The following is an 18,690-nucleotide window of genomic DNA, read 5'->3' on the forward strand; positions in this document are numbered from 1 at the left end:
ACTAATCCGCATGCAAACTATTTCTACAATTTTAGCCATCTATCCAGCAAACCTAATTTAAGAATTTGTATACTCAGTATAGTCCATGATTTTGATACGACACCAGTTTGTATAGACATTAATGATATCAACTGTACCGTGAACGGAGGACAATTGATAAGAAATATTAATTGAACAGTGTAGAGCGTAATTTGGTCGGAAATCATATGCGTGATTTCAAAAGTGAATGAGCGCACAACGCGAGTTTGATTTGAAATCACAAGTATGATTTCAGACCAGAATTGAACGACTCGAAGTTTAATTACCATTTTACTAGATCCATTTTGAAATCGCAATACAGGGTTTTTTAGCCTGTTAACAATATTTTATTAACCCAGCACTGAGCTGGTTTTAAAAAAGTTGCAAACGTTTCCTTAATTTTACTACAATTTGATATTTTTTTAACCACAAACAGACCTTTATTCTGATTGGTTGATGAGTTTTATTAAGATTTCTCATTAGCAAGGAAAAAGATGCGATTAAGAGCAAAGAATGGCACGATTCGGGATAAATCGCATCAATCAGATTGCAAGGATCGCCAATGATTTAAAAATTGACATAATAAAAAAATTGATAGCCCATGATGATGATGAGGATGCTGATACAAATATAATCATTTTATCAAATTTCAGTTGATCCAGAAGTTACAATTGATGGTGATAAAGAGCAGATTGTGGCTAAGGGCGACGATATCAAGATAACTTGTCGGCATAAGGCTCTACCTCCTGCGTCTGAGTTGCAGTGGATAAAAGATGGAATGGTGATTTCGACAAATTCTACAATAGTGATCAATAACACCCGCCTGAGTATTTCGCACTTCAATGAAACCCTCATACAGCTGTTAATCAATGCATCCATCTTGGCGGATAGTGGAAATTACACTTGCAATGTCACAAATGACGTTAATAGTACGTCGGACTCCAAATCGATAATTATTGAAGGTGTGTAAGAGTTGTTGACAAATTCTCTTTTTACCTTTTTTACGGTAGGGCAGTAGTAAGCTGTAACCACTCTTTGGAGACTTAAGAAAATTGAAGATATCCGATGGAGGGGATACGAAGCAAAAATTTCTTGAGAGCGGTGTCTCATGTGAGGCTTAAGGGCGTTTTGTAAAGTGCATATTTAGGGGATGAAAAAGTGGCTGTATTGCTTATTTATCATTAAATACTTGCCGTTTAAATTGGCTCTCCAAACTTTCGCACAAGGTCATTGTACGCGGTTTTTACTTGGACTCTAATTATATGCGCAGTAGTGTGTCGAAGACAAAAATATCTTCATCTAGGTTTGATCAGAAGAGAGAGCTCCACTCTTTCTAAGACTGCAAAATCCTTAAGCAGTAACTTCCTATAAAGTCTCCATGCAACATCATCGAATAATTTAGTGGAGATTTGAAACTTTGAAGAAATGATGGAGACCTTTCAGAGTAAGATTTTTCTTCTGTTTTCCCTTATACAGTTAAGCCTTCGATCGCTTCTCAACCACAGAGCGTTTCTCCAGAAGAAGGAAGCAATGTCACTTTGCGTTGCAACGCTACTGGAAGCCCTATACTTCATATGTTCTGGACGTTTGATGGATCTGTAATAGAAGAAAATGAGAATTCCAGGATCAGTTTATCCAGTGACTCTCAAGAGTTGACAATAACGAATGTGGAAAGAGAAGATAGTGGAAAGTACAGATGTGCTGTGAAAAACAGGGTTGGAAATGACACTTCTGAACCCTCTGTAGTAAACGTGTTATGTAAGTATAGCATAAATGCTATTTTAAGTTAGGAAATCGTACTGGTCGAGCCAAATCAGATTTCAGAGAAGTGACTTTTTATCCGGGACCAAGAGAGGATAATCTTCTCTTACGGTTACCGGTGAGTTATGGAACAATTTTCAGGCCGAGGAAAATGTCGTGGAACTATAAAAGATAAATAGATTTGCGCGTTCTGAAAAATTTCCGAGTTGCTTGACAATGTTCTAAGTCTAAGGTCTAAACAGTTCTCTGAATTTTATCTGATGGAAAGACAATAACCTAGGGATCTTTTTTTTCACAAATGAGACACAAAACAAAACAAAAAAAACAAACAAACAAAAACACAGAAACAAACCAAATTTATTCATTTTGAGAACTTAAACACATATCTATAAATCCCTACTTGTAAAATAGCGAAGCTAATCGAGGCGGAAGGGAAAAAAACGTTAAAATAAATTCTTCAATATCAAGTTTTGACTGTACAGAGCTGACGAAACGACTGAGAGAGCATGCATATACATGAACAACGAGAAACAGTACGATAAGGTATAGATCAATCGATTAGGAATTATTTATTACTACTGGAATGAAACCACGTCAAAAAACAAAACAAAGCAAACAAAAACAACAACAACAAATGAAACCATAAAGATTATACTTTTCTATATTTATCAATCACTGTATAAAAGTCATCATAAATATCGTCTCGCATACCATTAAAAAGTAAATAAGGCCTTACCAAAAATATGGAACTCGATCTCCTGTTGGAGTGTGATTAATTACATTTGTGGATGAAATCAGATTACGTTGTTTCAGACAGTCTAAGGAGTTACTTATGTTTAACCCCCTTCATACGTACAGGAAGGCTTCTACTTGTTGCCAAAAAAAAAGTATCCTTGAACGAAGTAAGAGTATCTTTGATCAATCATTTGGCTTCTAGTTCGTTTATAGATTTATTTCTCTATAATTTTTTTTTTTTTTTTTTTGTCACAGATCAACCTGAAATCGTTACGCACCCTAAGAATAATACACAAGAAGAAGGACGTTCCTTGAACTTATTCTGTAACGCTACTGGAAATCCATCACCAACACTATCGTGGACCAAAAATGGAAATTCTTTGAGTGACAACAAAGGGATAACTTTCTCAGGAAACAACGATACGCTGTCTATTGCGAATCTTACCAGAACAGACAGCGGAAATTACCGATGTGTTGCCAGCAACAGCCTTAGAAATGATAGTTCAAGTGCAGCAACAGTAGACGTACTTTGTAAGTGTTCACTTATTTCTTTCCTGCTTTACCAAATTCAGAATGCGAAACTCTAGCCATTGTTGTTGTCTGTGAAGGCTTCAGTGTAATCTGGCGGTCCCAGGCTCAAATCCTCCACCCTGCTACTCGACTGGATTTGTTCTGGGTTATCCGGAGTTCAACGCCTTGACTGCGCTTTGTGTCCAGCCAAGTGGTCTGCCTCCCCTTCAAGCTTCGGTTTTTATGCACTGCGTTTATTCATAGTGTTTCAATCTGCTCGTATTGGCCTCGGAAAGACCACCAAGGGTAGTGACACTTAAGAATGCATGAACGTTAATGGGACTCTATTACTAAAATAAAAACTGAGGTATATGAGACAAATGAATGGGAAAAGGGCTGTAGTAATGGATTACGATAAGTTGGAGGTAATAGCCTGGGAAATAACTTTTCAAATATTAAAGTGGATGCTAAATATAGAGCAAACCATTTTTACCACGTATTTTTATCCATGAGAACCAGAGAACTAAACACTGAGAAAACTCGTTATATCAGTGGCGACGCCACTTACGGACAAAAAGCATAATCTTTACTTGCACTATTCGAATTGCCACAAAAATACAATTGATGCAAACCTTGAATATGGAAATGATTCAATCATACGCCGAAATTAGAATGTATTCGTATAGTATTCATTGGAAGATAACTGGCTTGCTATTTCTATTTATTTTACATAAGTTTTTCTCTGTTTTAAATAATCTCACTTGGTTCGTCTTCGAGTATTTTTGCGAGTCCTTCGTGAAAATATAGATTATAGTGCCGGCATAGGTGATTTTAGATTATTTTGATAAAGGTCGCTCATTATCGCTAATGGAATAAACTGTAAATCATGTTCTCGTATTTATGTTAAAAGATTAAAGAATTAGCTCAGAGAGAAAAAAAACAAAGGAAAAAGCCTTGTAGTCTTTCGCACTAGTAAAAACTCTTGTTTTGATGAATACAAAAAATGACAAGGACTTTGAGCTATTTAAAGTCATAGGCCTGTAGCTTTCGAAATTTACCTTCGTGAGGTAATTAGTGCGTGACAGTTTTATTTTCTAATTCCCAGATGCATCTGAAATCTTGGAAAATCCAAAGAATGCCATCATAGTTGAAGGAGAAGAAGCTGTTCTTAGTTGCGTGGTGGATGGAAATCCTTCACCAAAAGTTACTTGGACGAAGAATGAGGAAAAACTAAATATAACAGATGTGCGACTAACAGCGTCATCACAGAACAACAATCACAGTTTAACAATCACAAATGTTTACCGGTCGGATTCGGGACAATACAGATGTGTGGCTCTTAATAATGTTGGAAACTTGACTTCAACTCTAGGGACTTTAACAGTTCAATGTAAGTAGCTTATAAAATTTCCTTATTTTAAAAACTTTACAATCGGCTTGGATCAGTTTTTTCTTTAAACGTAATTGTGTTTGTATTTCAACCTCTCAGCATAAAGGAATCACAAAAATGTCGCTATTTTTGACGTCACGTTCTTGAACTCTCTTTATGTTGATATTGCTTTTGTAACCTTAGTAATGATTAACAGAGCTTAGCTATTTTTTCAGGGCTGATTCTTTCTTCTTCCTCCTGAAAGAATAAAATCCCCTGAACATTGCGACTTGCGGAAGTCTAAAGCGGTCTCTTTAGATGGAGGAAATACAATGTTGGGCTTGTATGGAAATCAGTATAGGAGACAGACAAGCTTATTATGACTTATTTTGAGGTCGTGACCTCATCGACCGCAGCATAAATTACCAATGGCTCCGCTCAGGGGGGTAGGGTACGAACGAATATTCTAAACAGCGGCTTCGATCAAACTATGCTTGTTAACTATGGACGAATTTCTTGCCGGAATTTTTACGTCCAGAGAACGTTTCTGCCATTGGTTCTTCGTCATTGTGCTGTCAGTGTCATATTCATCAGCCCAAGGAGGTAAAAGTAATTTTTCATCATTCGAAGTTAGAAGTTTTCATAAGATTTTGAAGCGGAAATCAACGACGTTTACTTCACCCATTCTTTATACGAGATGTTTGCTCCGGCCACGAATTGAATTTTCACGTTAAACACTAAGTGTAATGAGACTGAATTCTCTCGAGTGCGAGTGAAGAAGCTTAATAAGGTGAATTTGTTGAAATGCAATGTTTTCAGTCGATTTTCTCAAGCGCAATATTTGAATATTGTAACTTCGAATGTTTCGTTTTGTCCTGTGTAATTATGGCTTCAATGTAAATCCGCTACTGCAAGGTTTAATCGAGTTCATTGCTTTTAATTTCTCACCAAAAGTAAACTTTGTTTGTAGTACCGAGAAAATGTTTTGAAAGTTACGCAAACTTTAATGAATACACAAGCTTAACTTACGTACAGGTGCCAGTGAAAGTATTCTGAATATTTTTGAACTATTTAATATGCGAGCTTCCTCTTGATGTGGTTCTTACATGTTTTCCGCGGAGAATTAACCTCGATGGGACGTGACTGGTGTTTGTATTTTTAGAAATTATCAGTTGCCATCGAGCGTTAGTGTTTTGAAACAATGATATTTAGCGGCTGGGTTATTTTTGTTTATAAACGACCTTGGAACACGCAATGCACATCAGAACTGTACGTGTCTTGTTCACAGTTGCACTGTCAAGCTCAGCAAGTCATTATCTCTACTTTTGCTTCCTCTCTTCCTTAGGAGTTAGATTTTATAGCTACACTCCATACCCTTTAACTGAAAACTACAAAAGAATGATCAGTCAGTTGACTGACAGGCCAAGTGGCTGACAGTGTCTGTTAATTGAAAATATGAAACCTCAGTTGGTTAGGAATAATGGCTATCAAAATATTGTTGGTAAAAAAATCAGAAGTTGTCAGTTTGGTGACATCTTTGCAATATTTTTGTAGCTTCAAATACCAAGGTAGAAATTTAGTTTGAGCAATCAGTTCATAATCAAGTCGTTTTGGAACAGACAACTTTTAAAGATTGCCATTAGTTAGGGACTGTTTATACACTGAAGTAGGTATAGAGAGTTACTTGTCTATCGTTAGTGTCTATGATGTTGCAATGAAATTCTCATTTTAGAGAAATGAAGTTATCTTTGGAATGTAGAAGTGTCTGTTAAGAGAGATTTGTAAGGATAATCCTTTATTTACCCAATTGATCTGTAATTTACATTATGTGCCTTTGCACATTACACATACACTGTATGCATTGGCAAGTTAGAAGATTTTCGTTGAGATCATGGATACAGCTGTAGTGGTGCTGCTAGGCTAGGGTTTTTAGCCATGACTCATTTGTAATAAGCACTGTCTATTTGACTGTCCAACCCAGCAGTAATGTATTTGTCTTGGTCCAAAATAATTTCTAACATCTGGCAACCAGCAATATTTTTTTTTCCGTCTGCCTGCTCAAAATCTGGGTAGAATGCTGCCAACACTGCTGTAAAAGTAGACTAGAACCATTGCAGTCATATGAATAACACTGGTTAATCTAGAAAAAAAAATACATGTCTTTGTTTGTTGTGAAGCTTAAGTAAACATCCATACCCATTTTACATTACATTAAACTGCAAGTTCACTACATTATTAATTAACATCACAGAGAGACAGAAATCTTATATGGCCAAACATGTAATACAGGTTAATAGAATGGGTGAAGACTGGAAATAAAAACTTTCTGTGAGGGTCAGGGCTCAAACTAGTTAAGTGCTGACTTTTGCAAGAGAGTTACTGTATGAATGTATGCTAAATGAGACTAAACCATTGCTCTGGATGAAGCTGGAATTAATTGAATTCTGTATTTATAAGTAATTTCACTGTCTTGTGGAATGCTACAATTTTGTAAATATCAGTTATGCTTTATCATTATTACTCATTCATCTAATTTCCTTTTTCCAGTTGCACCTGAATTTAGCAGCAGCCCGCAGAATGTGATAGTAATAGAAGAGAATAAAGTCACAGTAACTCTGAACTGCACAGTTTTTGGAAACCCCACACCAGATGTGAAATGGACAAAAGATGAAATTGAACTATCAAAAAATGAAAGGATTAATGTTTCTGAGATTGTAGGAAATATTTCAAGTTTGACAATTACCAATACTGTGCGAGAAGATGAAGGCCAATATAGATGTGTGGCAAATAACAGTGTAAATACCACCACCTCATCTCCAGGAAAACTGACAGTTAACTGTAAGTATCATTTTTCAGACTGCAGAATATGAGATGTATAGTGTGAAAGTACTCTCTCTTAAGTATTGGTAGGGTGTCAAAACCTGTGCTGGTAAACTAAAAGTTAGCACACTTGGCACCAGACCCTTGCACAAGTATGCAAAGGTCTCCAAGGCAGAGAAGACATCTAAAGAAACTTGTATTGCCTACTTGATACTGTTCCCAGTGCCTGGCATGCTTCCAACAAATACATGTAGGTAGTGAGAATACTAATACTTACCAGGCAGAAGTTGTTATTTTGATCTAAAACCAAATTCTCGCAATTACACATAATTTACAAGGAACTGTGTAGCAGCCAGAGGGAGAATTAAGAAATAGATATGGGAGTGAAAGGGTCAATGCAGGTTTTACATGACTTGTACATCTACTCACTATAGTTTTTCCTTTCTGTCATCTACTTGGACTTTTGGTTTGGGTGTGAATAACAGTTGTTGCAGAGTATCCATCTGAGAATCTGAGAACAACTCTCAAAGCTAAAATTCCACTTTGAAATGTTTAAAACTTTCTGTAACAACTTCCTATCTCATGAGCCAATCTGATGCAAGTATAATGCCAGACTCATCACAAATTACTTCTCTATTTGCTTTGCTTTTCTTGTCTTAGGGCCTTTCCGCACAAGCGAAAAAGTTGTTTATTTTAATTAGAAAAATTTTCTCTCGTCACCAACATTTTGTTAGTACAAATGGTTTGTTGAGACTCTAACGATTTTGGCAAAAGTAGACAAATGTTCAAAGCTGCTATGGACAAAATTCTTCCCAGGTAAAAATGAGGCAAAATCGAGTAACCATAAACAAAACTGTGATAAGGCTACAACCATTGTGTAATTGAACTGAAATCACTTCACTTTAAAGGCATTTTTAAAAAAAAATTAAAACTTCTGAAGGATAAATCCTGGAAACTAGAGTTGGAATCCTTTGGTAAACTATGCTAGCAGGTCTTTGGAGGAGGTCAGGCACTGACAGAATTTGATAGCTTTGAAATTTTTAATGTGCATGCAACAGAGGAAACAAAAATTAATTGTCTTGACAAAATTTGTCCTTTGATTTTATTGGGACAATTTTAGTTTTGTCCACTAATGCAGAAAGGCTCTTATGTGATATGCATATTTAATATTAAACAGAAGGGTGATAATTAGCCCATTAGATGGTTTGATTTGGTGTTTTGCCTTGTGGGCTCATCAACATCAAGTATGGTTACCAACAAAAAGTAAAAGTATATTGTGATACTATGTGCCAAAACATCTAATAACATCAAATGCTGTTCTCAGGTGTGGTAATTAACTTGAACAATATTATGATTCCAGTTAGAGCAGATGTCTTGATTAGTGGCAGTGAACCAAAGTTTGTTGAAATAAGCAAACAGATCCAGCTGACTTGCCAGTATAATGCTTCACCGCCAGTGTTGGAGGTACAGTGGGTAAAAGATGGAAATGCCATTGCTAGAAATGAAAGTGGCATTGGATCAGTGACTATTACACAGTTCACTGAAAGTCAATCCCAACTGATAATCTCATCAAGTACAAAGCAGGATGAGGGAACTTACACCTGCTTTGTCACAAATGCTGTTGGTAACTCCTCAAATGCTACATCAGTTCTTATACAAGGTATGGTGCACTATGATATCAGGTTGAAGTTGTTATCAAGATCTAACACCCAATTCTCATAAACAATTTATGAGGAACAGTGTAGCAGCTAGAGGGGAGAATTAAAAATCAGATCTTGGGAGTTTAATGGTTAAAGTTATTATTTTGGCAACCTATTGTCTCATAAGATGGTTTGCCCTCAAAAGTTGTTGGTTCAAATGGACCAAATATAAAACAAACAAACAAAAAGAAAATCAGAAACAGCAAATACATAAGATCTCCCCATCCAGGGTTACAATTGTGTATCCATGAACTGCGCTTATGGCTTGAGGAAAAAATTATTATCCAAAGTAGTGTGAGCTTATTATTCAGATTTCATTTAAGCCAAATGTATAACATTTGAAAACTGCTCAGCACTCTGGTGTACCTTCTTTGGTGTACCTTAATTGGTGTACCTTATTTGGTGTACCTTATTTGGTATACCTTATTTGGTGTACTATATTTGGTAAAGATGGATTAACTGTGAATCAAAATTGAACATTTTTGTGTTTATTGAGATGTTGTTAATTCCACAGTGGTACCAGACCCACCACAGAACATCACTGTTGATTCAAAGGGTTCACGAGTTGTAAATATCTCCTGGACTCCTGGTTCTTCTGGAAACAGTGACATTAAGAACTACACAGTAGAGATCAGTGAAAATAATCAGAACTTCAATGATGTTGTTTGTCAAGGGTCACTCTCAAATGGTACCTGTGTGGTGTCCAGTCCCTCCACAACTGCCTCTCTCACAGGTCTTTTTCCTTGGACAACGTACAATATTAGAGTGTTTGCAACAAATAAAATTGGCGGAAGTAACAGCAGCCCCATTCTGGATGTTACCACGGATGAAGAAGGTATGCTCAGACAATGTCTTCCATGTATGAAAAGAGCCACAAGGGGATTGGGACATATACTTTTTAGGAAATTGAACAAGTTATATTTTGTGCAGTGTTCTCCCTTGTATTTGTTTCTTTTATTAGTGATATGAACTGATTCTCTCCTGAATTAAGTTATATGATTTCAAGAGAGAAAACCAAAAGTTAGAGATTTATCTCCAGACTGTATGGATGGACCACAAATTGAACAAGAGTCTGAGTGGGTCTGAGTGGGGGTATTAACTGTGAAAATGTTATCAGATGTAAATATTTTTTTAGTTGTTTTAGGAGGAAATAAATTAGAAAGCTGGGATTAAACCTCTTTTGTCTCCTTTTCACTTCTTAACTGAATTGTGAATAAACAGTTATTATTATTATGCAGTATACATGTTTGGATGCTAGTGAGCTAAGCAAGATAGGGCGAAAATTCGTAGCCTATCTGCATGACAGGACTGTAATTAACTATAATAATATCTAATACTACTTAAATCTAAATGATCAATATAAAACGATAAAAGTGTCAATTGGCACAATACTAAGATGTTTGTTCTTTTTTTTTTTAAAGTTCATGATGTACTGTTCAGCTCTTAAAATATCCTTAACTTAAAATGTTCATAAAATACTGCTCATAAAAACCAAATCATAATGTCCTTAAAATTCTTACTATGTAACCAGTTTAAATGTTCTTGCAATGTTCAGAGTGCTACTTAATACAGCTTTCTGCATTCTCAGCATGCAATTTTTCTTTGTATCTTGTACCAAAGAAGCCCTTTATTATTATTATTATTGTTATTCTTCTTATTGTTATTATTGTTATTATTATTATTATTATTATTATTATTATTATTATTATTATTATTATTATCAATCAGTTGTAAAATGTTATGTTTGCCATAAGATCATACACAGATTGAGGCGATAAAGGTGGCCCAGGCTGTGCGTAGGAATAGAATCTTCCTAAACTTTGAAAACGTAAATAAACAAATAAACAAAAATTAAATAATAAAATACATATATATATATATATCTACTAATCTGATAAATACAAGAAACGTAGGTACGAAAAATCTCTAAAAGTTATATAAGTGAGCTCCTTAGCTATCTAGTGATAATTTTAAAAGTTCTTGAAATGTTCAAGGTGTTCGAAAGGACAGCTTTCTGCATTTTTCTTGGATCCCCTCTCCCCGGCCTCCGAATAGCTCTATCGTAGACACGTCCACATCTCTCGACCATCCGCCCAGGACATCAATGATGATATTATGTTGTTTGATGGTGTATCCTGGATACTACCGAGCCATCTCCCACCTCAAAGGACCATACGTTGCAGTCTTCTCCTCGGTCTTCGTCAGCCGGTTGTCCAACCACGGGCATTATTATTATTATTATTAATCATTATTATTATTATTAATTATTATCATTATCATTATCATTATCATTATCATTATCATTATCATTATCATTATCGTTATCGTTATCATTATTATTATTATTATTATTATTATTATTTTGCAAGCAAGCATTAGATACAGTAAGATAAGTGTACTTCTCTGAGGAAATCAAGGAAACACAATTTTGCAACAATCCTTATTTGTTACATGTATATATAATGACATACTGGTATTAAAGAAGATGTATTTCTTTGATTCACCTTTACAGTGCCAAGTGAGGCTCCGTCTTTTGTTGTGACTGTTGTCAATTCGACTGCAGTGAATGTTTCCTGGCAGGTAGTTACCAGACGTTACAGATACCTTCGAATATTTTTTTTTTTTTTTTTTTTATATTGAAAAGTCGTATTTATCTCCACTTTTAATGGAGAAAGGAAGAGTTTCACAGAGCTGTTCAGCATTAAAGATGATAATTATGCACAATTAGACATGTTCTCTGTGGTTGGATCGTTAACGTGCGTGCAAATTCCAACTACAATCTGCCCTGTACACGCGTGTAAAGCAATCAGTAAACGGATCACCTTAAATGACTTCACATTGACAGAAGTGCGTATGATAAGACAAAAACTGTTAATTTTGAATTCTTCGTCACTTTTCTGATAACCATGCGCGTAACATTTACTATTCTCTTTGCAGTTATAAGTTGACATTTTTTAGACTTGGCCAAAAAGCATGTGTGCAATTTGTAAGACTCTGCTTTTAGTTATCTTGCCGGGACGGTCGCTTTCTTGTAGATGTCGGTAATATCAGCAACGATGTTATTTTCAACTCCCTCTGTTAGATTCCGTGTTGTTGTGTATCATTCTACGTATACAGATCACAGTTGATGCGATGTAGCCAGCAAGAACATCGTTGATACCCTTGCCTATGACTCGTGTATCGCGTTATTAGTTTGAAGCTGTAATTACATTTTGATGTCCTATGAGATTCACTGTAGACTAAGCGTAAGAAAACACGTAATGTGTTTGTTGATATAACTTTGAATTAGACAAAAAGAGAAAAATAATAATTAAAGAAAAACCTTTAGGTACACTGTACATGCAATCGTCACGAGAGTGTATTACAACACTTGGACGCCTTGTATATATAGTACGTGCAAAGTATTATCGTCATAAAATTAATCAATTTTTTGTCAACTTTAAAACCCAGATGCTGAGTAAGGACAAAGCTAGAGGTGAAATATTGGGCTACTACGTTTTGTACCGAGTTAACAGCACTCCTCCCTGGATTAATAAAACGGTCGATGGAGCCGAAATGACATCGCTTTTAGTGGGATCATTAAATGAACACACTACATACGAATTTGCTATGCAGGCGTTTAACAGTAAAGGTGCTAGTGATTTAAGTGCTTTGTTGGAGAAGACTACCGATCAACATAGTGAGTGTAACTTTATTATCATTTGATTTGTTATTATCATTATTGAGGTTTGTTCAATCTTTTATTTTCTGCACGATTGAACGCGAGTTATTGTTCATGGCTCCTAGCAGCTCTTGTTTTTTCCAGTAATATTTTTCTTTCATTATCGAACGTATAATGATTCAACGGAGAGATTTTTTTGCCATGACAATTACATTTGCTGTACACCATTTTAATAACCATGATAATACAGATGTATATGCTGTTTGAAAAGATTAGCAATTTTTCTCCCTTAGTTTGCTGCCCGTGAAAAGTAGGCGACCTTATGATATTTTTTTCCGCTTTTAGAACCTAGTGGGCCACCACAACAAGTCACAATAAGCGAGGTAACATCTACAACAGTCAAAGTAGACTGGAATCCTGTCCTTGCTGATGATCGAAATGGAATTATCCAAGGATATAGAGTGAATTATCAAGCCTTACCAGATGGTGAAACTCTTACTGAGTCTCTTAATATTAACAGTGGAGAACAGGGTGAAGGAAAAACAATAGTTTTAATGACTCTGAGTGAGTTTACAAACTACAGCATTAGTGTGTTAGCATTCACTGAAGTCGGAAATGGGCCAAAAAGTGGTGCCCAGGTTGTGGAGACACTAGAAGACAGTAAGTGTAACTTTGCTCATGCGTTATTTATGGTAAGAATATATGAAAAGACAAGTAACCCAAAACGAAAACAACGGTGTAAACTAGATTGAAAGCATTTTGTGTTCCATGTTTCCCAGGTTGTGCAAGCACTGGATGGCAGTAAGATACACGAATTTTTCCTCTAACATGTTGCTCCATTTACGATGTAGTTTGAAATGATAAACTCTTGGAAGACACAGTGTAGCTACCTGTGACTCCCAAATGATACTCCGATGGAATCTTGTGCATGTTCAAGTGACTATCACAAGACTTTTTGGACAATTTGGTACTAAAATTTTGGATTCGAATGAAAACTAAAGAAAAAATTTCGAAAGAAAGTGTGGGAAAAATGGCTCTTAAATCACCCTACTTCCTTTTAGGATGATGGTTCGAAGATAATCATGAATTTTAGTGTTTTGACATCATACGTTTCAGCCAACATTTGTAAGGAGGGTTGAACAGTTTGATTCAACAAAGTCCATTTTAATAAGAATTTTGTGGGGTGGAACTGATACTAGGTGGCCTAATTTGAGCATGCGTTGAGGGTCAGATCAATGGGGGGTTCTAGTGGTAAGGCAATAGAATTTTTTAGGGCATTCTCATGTAGCATAGGCATCTTTTTGTCAAGTAAAAAAAAAACTGCATGGCGAGTTTTAAAGAAATGAGCTTTCCTTCTCCGCAGTTCATCGTGCAATCTTTTCATCGATGCTATCGAAAAATAGCCAAAAAAAAAGAAAACCTCATGGAAATTTGTCAACTGAAGTGTTAATATGGCTGTTAGCGCTAATGGCTTAATCCATTTGGAAATGGTTAAGAATGTGAAGGCGTCAATTAGGAATTAAATACATAGCGGCAATTTTCAAGCTTTCTCTTACGGGTCCTTACTCCTACGTAATAAACAGATTAAAAAAGAAATAAAGAATAAGAGAAAGAGAAAATAATAACTAAAAAAAATAAAACAGGAAGGAAAAACAGAAAAGAAAAAATAGAAAAGACAGAAAATAAAAAGAAAACAGTAGATAACAGAATCGATGTGGAACCCTACCATAGCTACAAGTTAGACTGGCATTTTGTTGCTATAGATCCTTTGCAAAACTTGCGGTTGATCACAATACTTTTTCTCTAAATAAAGGAAATAAATTTAAAGCAAATTTACAATACACCCTCCTAGTACGAGTCGTGATCACTGGTTTCTTGGAAATGCTTATTTTTTCCCAGTGTGATTTCCAGTCTTTAGAAAAAAGAACAATGCGAATGTTTCAAAATTTCCCACAGCCAGTTAAATATTCGAAGAGATAAAATAATTTCTTATTTATTTTCCCTTTAGAACCCGGTGGCCCACCAGAAGCTGTCACAATCAGTGCTACATCTTCCAAAAATCTCTCCGTTTCATGGGATCCTGTCATCGCCGAAAATCGAAATGGAATCATTAAAGGATATAAAGTAAATTATCAAGCCTTACCGAGTAGTGACATTGTATCCAAGTTCCGCAATATCACTAGTGAAGAACAGAATGACCAACAAACAGTGATTTTAGATAATCTGAATGAATTCACAAACTACAGCATCAGAGTGTTAGCATTTACTGTAATTGGAAATGGAAGAGAAAGTGATGCCCAGGTTGTGGAGACACTGGAAGACAGTAAGTGTTCCAGCATATTTGCTGCTATTGTTGCTCTTGTTACTTTTAGTGTGTTGGTTGCTGCCTTCAGTCACAGCATATCGGCAGCATTGTCGATTTTCTTGTGAAAAATCTATTTCTTTTTAAAACAATGTTCGTATGTCGCATGAAGACATACGGTGCAAGATCTTTTTCTGTAGCTGCCCCCACACTCTGGAACACTGTGCCGTCCGATATCATGAACAGCTCCTCAGTGCCCGTTTTTAAAAACAAACTCAAAACTTTTCTTTTTAAGAAAGCGTTTTTCTAATTTGACAATTGTCACTCTTGTTAAGCGCTTTTGAACTTTGAGGAAACTAGCGCTATAGAAATACTTTACTATTATTATTATTATTATTATTATTATTATTATTTATGAACCTAGAAATGGTACTTTTGTAATGCTGAAAGTCTTTTACCTTTCCGGTATCATTCTTTTCAGTTTTTATTTTCTTATATTTCTTACGAGGTCGTAAGTAAATGCACCAGATAGCGATAGTCTTATGTCCTCCTGACAGTAGATTACTTCTAGGGGATTTCGTAAGCAGTGGAAGTTTTCTTTGGTCAGTTGCTCTTTCCAGCTGAGCTCTTGGTCACACAACCATCGTACTAAATCCACGGAAATACGATGACTTGCAAGATTGACGAAATAACTCTATGAACGTTGCTAAAATTCAGATTTACTTCTTAAAATCATAAATTTTCCTCTAAAACTCGGTAGCCCACCGCAGGCTACATCCTCTGAAAATATATCCGTTAGTTTTTTCTATTCACGAATGTAGTGGTTGTTGTTTTTGTTTACTTTTATGCCTCTTTTATCGAATTCCTTGTGTACCACAGTGCAGTAGATAATGTTCCTTCCATTTTAGTTTGCTTTAGGCACCTTTTGGTTTGGTTTATTTGTTTTGTGTTGTGTTGTGTTGTGTTTTTTTTTGTGTGTGTTGTGTTGCGGTTTTGTTTTTGTTTGTTTGTTTGTTTTGTATTGTATTGTTTTGTTTTTGTTTTGTCTTAGACGACCTGTCCCTCCTTTTTGGCGAAATCCGCCATGCGAATCGAAAAAAAATCCACGGAAAAGAGAATTGGCGTAAGCGCGCCACGGGAAGCTATATTTGACTTTCGCAATACGGAAGCTCCAGGAGTCCGATTCGCGGGGAAAATTTCGCTGAAAAGGAGGGGCTGTTCGTAGACTCGTTTTGTTTGTTTGTTTGTTTTTTTAATGCGAACGTGTACTTCTGGTAAGTGCTTGTTCACAGGCTCTACGAAACTTGAAGACATAGTCATACAAGCACCATCCTTTTAACTCCTGAGATAACAATAACACGAAACAGTGATGGTGTAGGCTTAAGAATGTTATTGACATGTTTTACCTAAGATGTACTTTTTAACTTTGCGTTTTTGCCTTTAGAACCCGCTGGCAGACCGCAAGCTGTTACAGTTAATGCTGCATCTTCTAAGAATATCTCCGTTTCATGGGATCCTGTTATCGCTGGTGATCGAAATGGAATCATCAAAGGATATGAAGTAAATTATCGAGCCTTGCCAAGTGATGACACGGTCTCTAAGTTCCGCAATATCACCAGTGAAGAACAGAATGAAAAACAAACAGTGATTTTAGATGATCTGAATGAGTTCACAAACTACAGCATCAGAGTGTTAGCATTTACGGTAATAGGAAATGGACCAGAAAGTGATGCTCAGGTTGTGGAGACATTGGAAGACAGTAAGTTTAACTTTTCTCATGCGTTATTAATGGAAGTAATAGATGAAAAGGCAATTATCCCAAAACGAAAGTTTGAATATGTTTAAATGTATAATATTTATTCCGATGCAAAAAAATTAATCTGTCAGTGGCAGCTTTCATCTACAACCAACATCAACCTTCGAAAACCATGCTACAATACCTTTCACATCGAGCTAATTTCTTTCGACTTATTGTTCTACTGACAACAATCATTCACTTGACTCTGATGATGACTTCCGCACAGGTTGTCGAAACGTCAGTCACTACCACCGACAACAGTCCTTCTCAGGACTACACTCACCCGGACGATCAGACTACACCCTTCACTTATTATGAAGAGTATTATAGGCTTATTTAATTGCAGTAGGCACGTATGGATTATCACTCCATACTAGTATTAGCCGTTAGGTGTGTTTTTTGTTAAAGAAGGAATATGAAACATCCTGTTTCGCAGCATTGTGGTAGGAAATGAAAAATAAAACGTTAACAGCGTGATGATTTTAATTTTAGAACCCAGTCTCCTACCACAATCTGCCACAATTGCCTTGCCATCTTCATAAACGTATTTCCTTTTGGTGGAGTGCAGTTCTCCTTTAAGACCGCAATGGAGTAATAACATTGGATACGAATGAAGAGAATCAACCTTACCAAAAGAAGAAAATTAATTCCTCATTTGATTTTTCTATGGATACCCAGTTGATATCTCTAGAGTTAACAACACACTCATTGTCCTCTTGTGTTAGTAAGTGTTGCTAACACTCAAGATAAAATTCGAGTTGCGCAGTCATGAAATATCGTCTATAGGTACCCATCATCGCCTCAATCATAAAATTACAGAAGTGTGTTTAAATAAAGTGGGTATATTGTTTCACCTCAATCAACGTTACCCGTAAATAGACATTGAATCACATGATGTGATTATTTTGCATTTAGAACCCAACCGCTCACCCGAGATTATGGCAGCTACTGCAACGTCTTCTAAGAATATCTCCGTTTCATGGGATCCTGTCCCTTCTGATAATCGAAATGGAATCATCAAAGGATATAAAGTAAATTATCAAGCCTTACCAAGTGGTGACATAGTCTCCAAGTTCCGCAATATCACCAGTGAAGAACAAAGTGAGAAGCAAACAGTGATATTAGATAATCTGAACGAGTTCACAAACTACAGCATCAGGGTGTTAGCATTTACTGTAATTGGAAATGGACCAGAAAGTGGTGCCCAGGTTGTCGAGACACTACAAGACAGTAAGTTTATTTTTTCTCATGCGTTATTAATGGTAAAAAAAAGATTAAAGGATAAATATCCCAAAACGAGAGGAATAGTGTAAACGAGGTAGAAAGCAATCAGTGTTCGATGATATCATTTGTGTAAAAAATGTTTCAAAATGGCTGCTTCATGGAAATGCAGGAAACTGACCCCTGCCTTCGAAAAACTTTCGGAAATACCTTTCAAATATGCATCAACCTTCCATCAAGAGTGTTAGGACTGTTTCTAGAATGTACTAAGAGTGGGCACAGATCCTCACCTTATGCTAGCACCAACTGTTTGGTGTATTTTTAAAAGACTATGGGAATAGCAAGTGTAAGGGATGAAGCTATGACCGAATCCTACTCTTACATGGGACCATAGATTGCAACAGGTCGCGTGAGGGTTACGAGCAAAAGTACGAAAAAATGTGAAGCGAAGAAACTTGAGGAGTCTAAGAGTACAAAGAAAACATTGCATGTTTATATTGCCACACAAGCGAATTGCGCTTTGCACGGGTGCTCGTTGTCTGGCCCGGAGGTGATACAAGCTATGTGGATTAGTAGAGTAGCAAGATGAAACATCCCATGTTAAGCAGCATTGTGCTGGGACATGAAAAATAAAAAGTTAACAATATGATAAATTTATTTTACAATCCAGTCTCCCACCACAGTTAGCACAGTTACTTTGCCATCTTTATTCCTGTTTAGAACAAAGCTACATGTCAACGCGCGCTTTGATTGGCGTATTGTTTATGAAAATGGTATGGATGGTTCATAGAGTTG

General features: G+C 36.2%; 1 protein-coding gene across 4 annotated transcripts in view; it reads left to right on the top strand.

Moving 5' to 3' along the window:
- The window catches only part of LOC111336697 (uncharacterized), a 78,292-nt gene that overhangs the window by 30,621 nt on the left and 28,981 nt on the right, over positions 1-18,690 (top strand). For all 4 annotated transcript variants that reach the window (XM_088738029.1, XM_088738028.1, XM_088738030.1 and 1 more), the window contains 13 exons: positions 672-980; positions 1,495-1,776; positions 2,770-3,045; positions 4,130-4,414; positions 6,941-7,231; positions 8,574-8,873; positions 9,428-9,748; positions 11,426-11,493; positions 12,364-12,592; positions 12,920-13,234; positions 14,583-14,897; positions 16,321-16,635; positions 17,590-17,904. In XM_088738029.1, the coding sequence (XP_088594155.1) occupies positions 672-980; positions 1,495-1,776; positions 2,770-3,045; positions 4,130-4,414; positions 6,941-7,231; positions 8,574-8,873; positions 9,428-9,748; positions 11,426-11,493; positions 12,364-12,592; positions 12,920-13,234; positions 14,583-14,897; positions 16,321-16,635; positions 17,590-17,904 (3,621 nt within the window). The remainder of the gene's footprint in view (positions 1-671; positions 981-1,494; positions 1,777-2,769; positions 3,046-4,129; positions 4,415-6,940; positions 7,232-8,573; positions 8,874-9,427; positions 9,749-11,425; positions 11,494-12,363; positions 12,593-12,919; positions 13,235-14,582; positions 14,898-16,320; positions 16,636-17,589; positions 17,905-18,690) is intronic.

This window comes from Stylophora pistillata, chromosome 11 (assembly GCF_964205215.1).
Source record: "Stylophora pistillata chromosome 11, jaStyPist1.2, whole genome shotgun sequence".
Classification (NCBI taxonomy): domain Eukaryota; kingdom Metazoa; phylum Cnidaria; class Anthozoa; order Scleractinia; family Pocilloporidae; genus Stylophora; species Stylophora pistillata.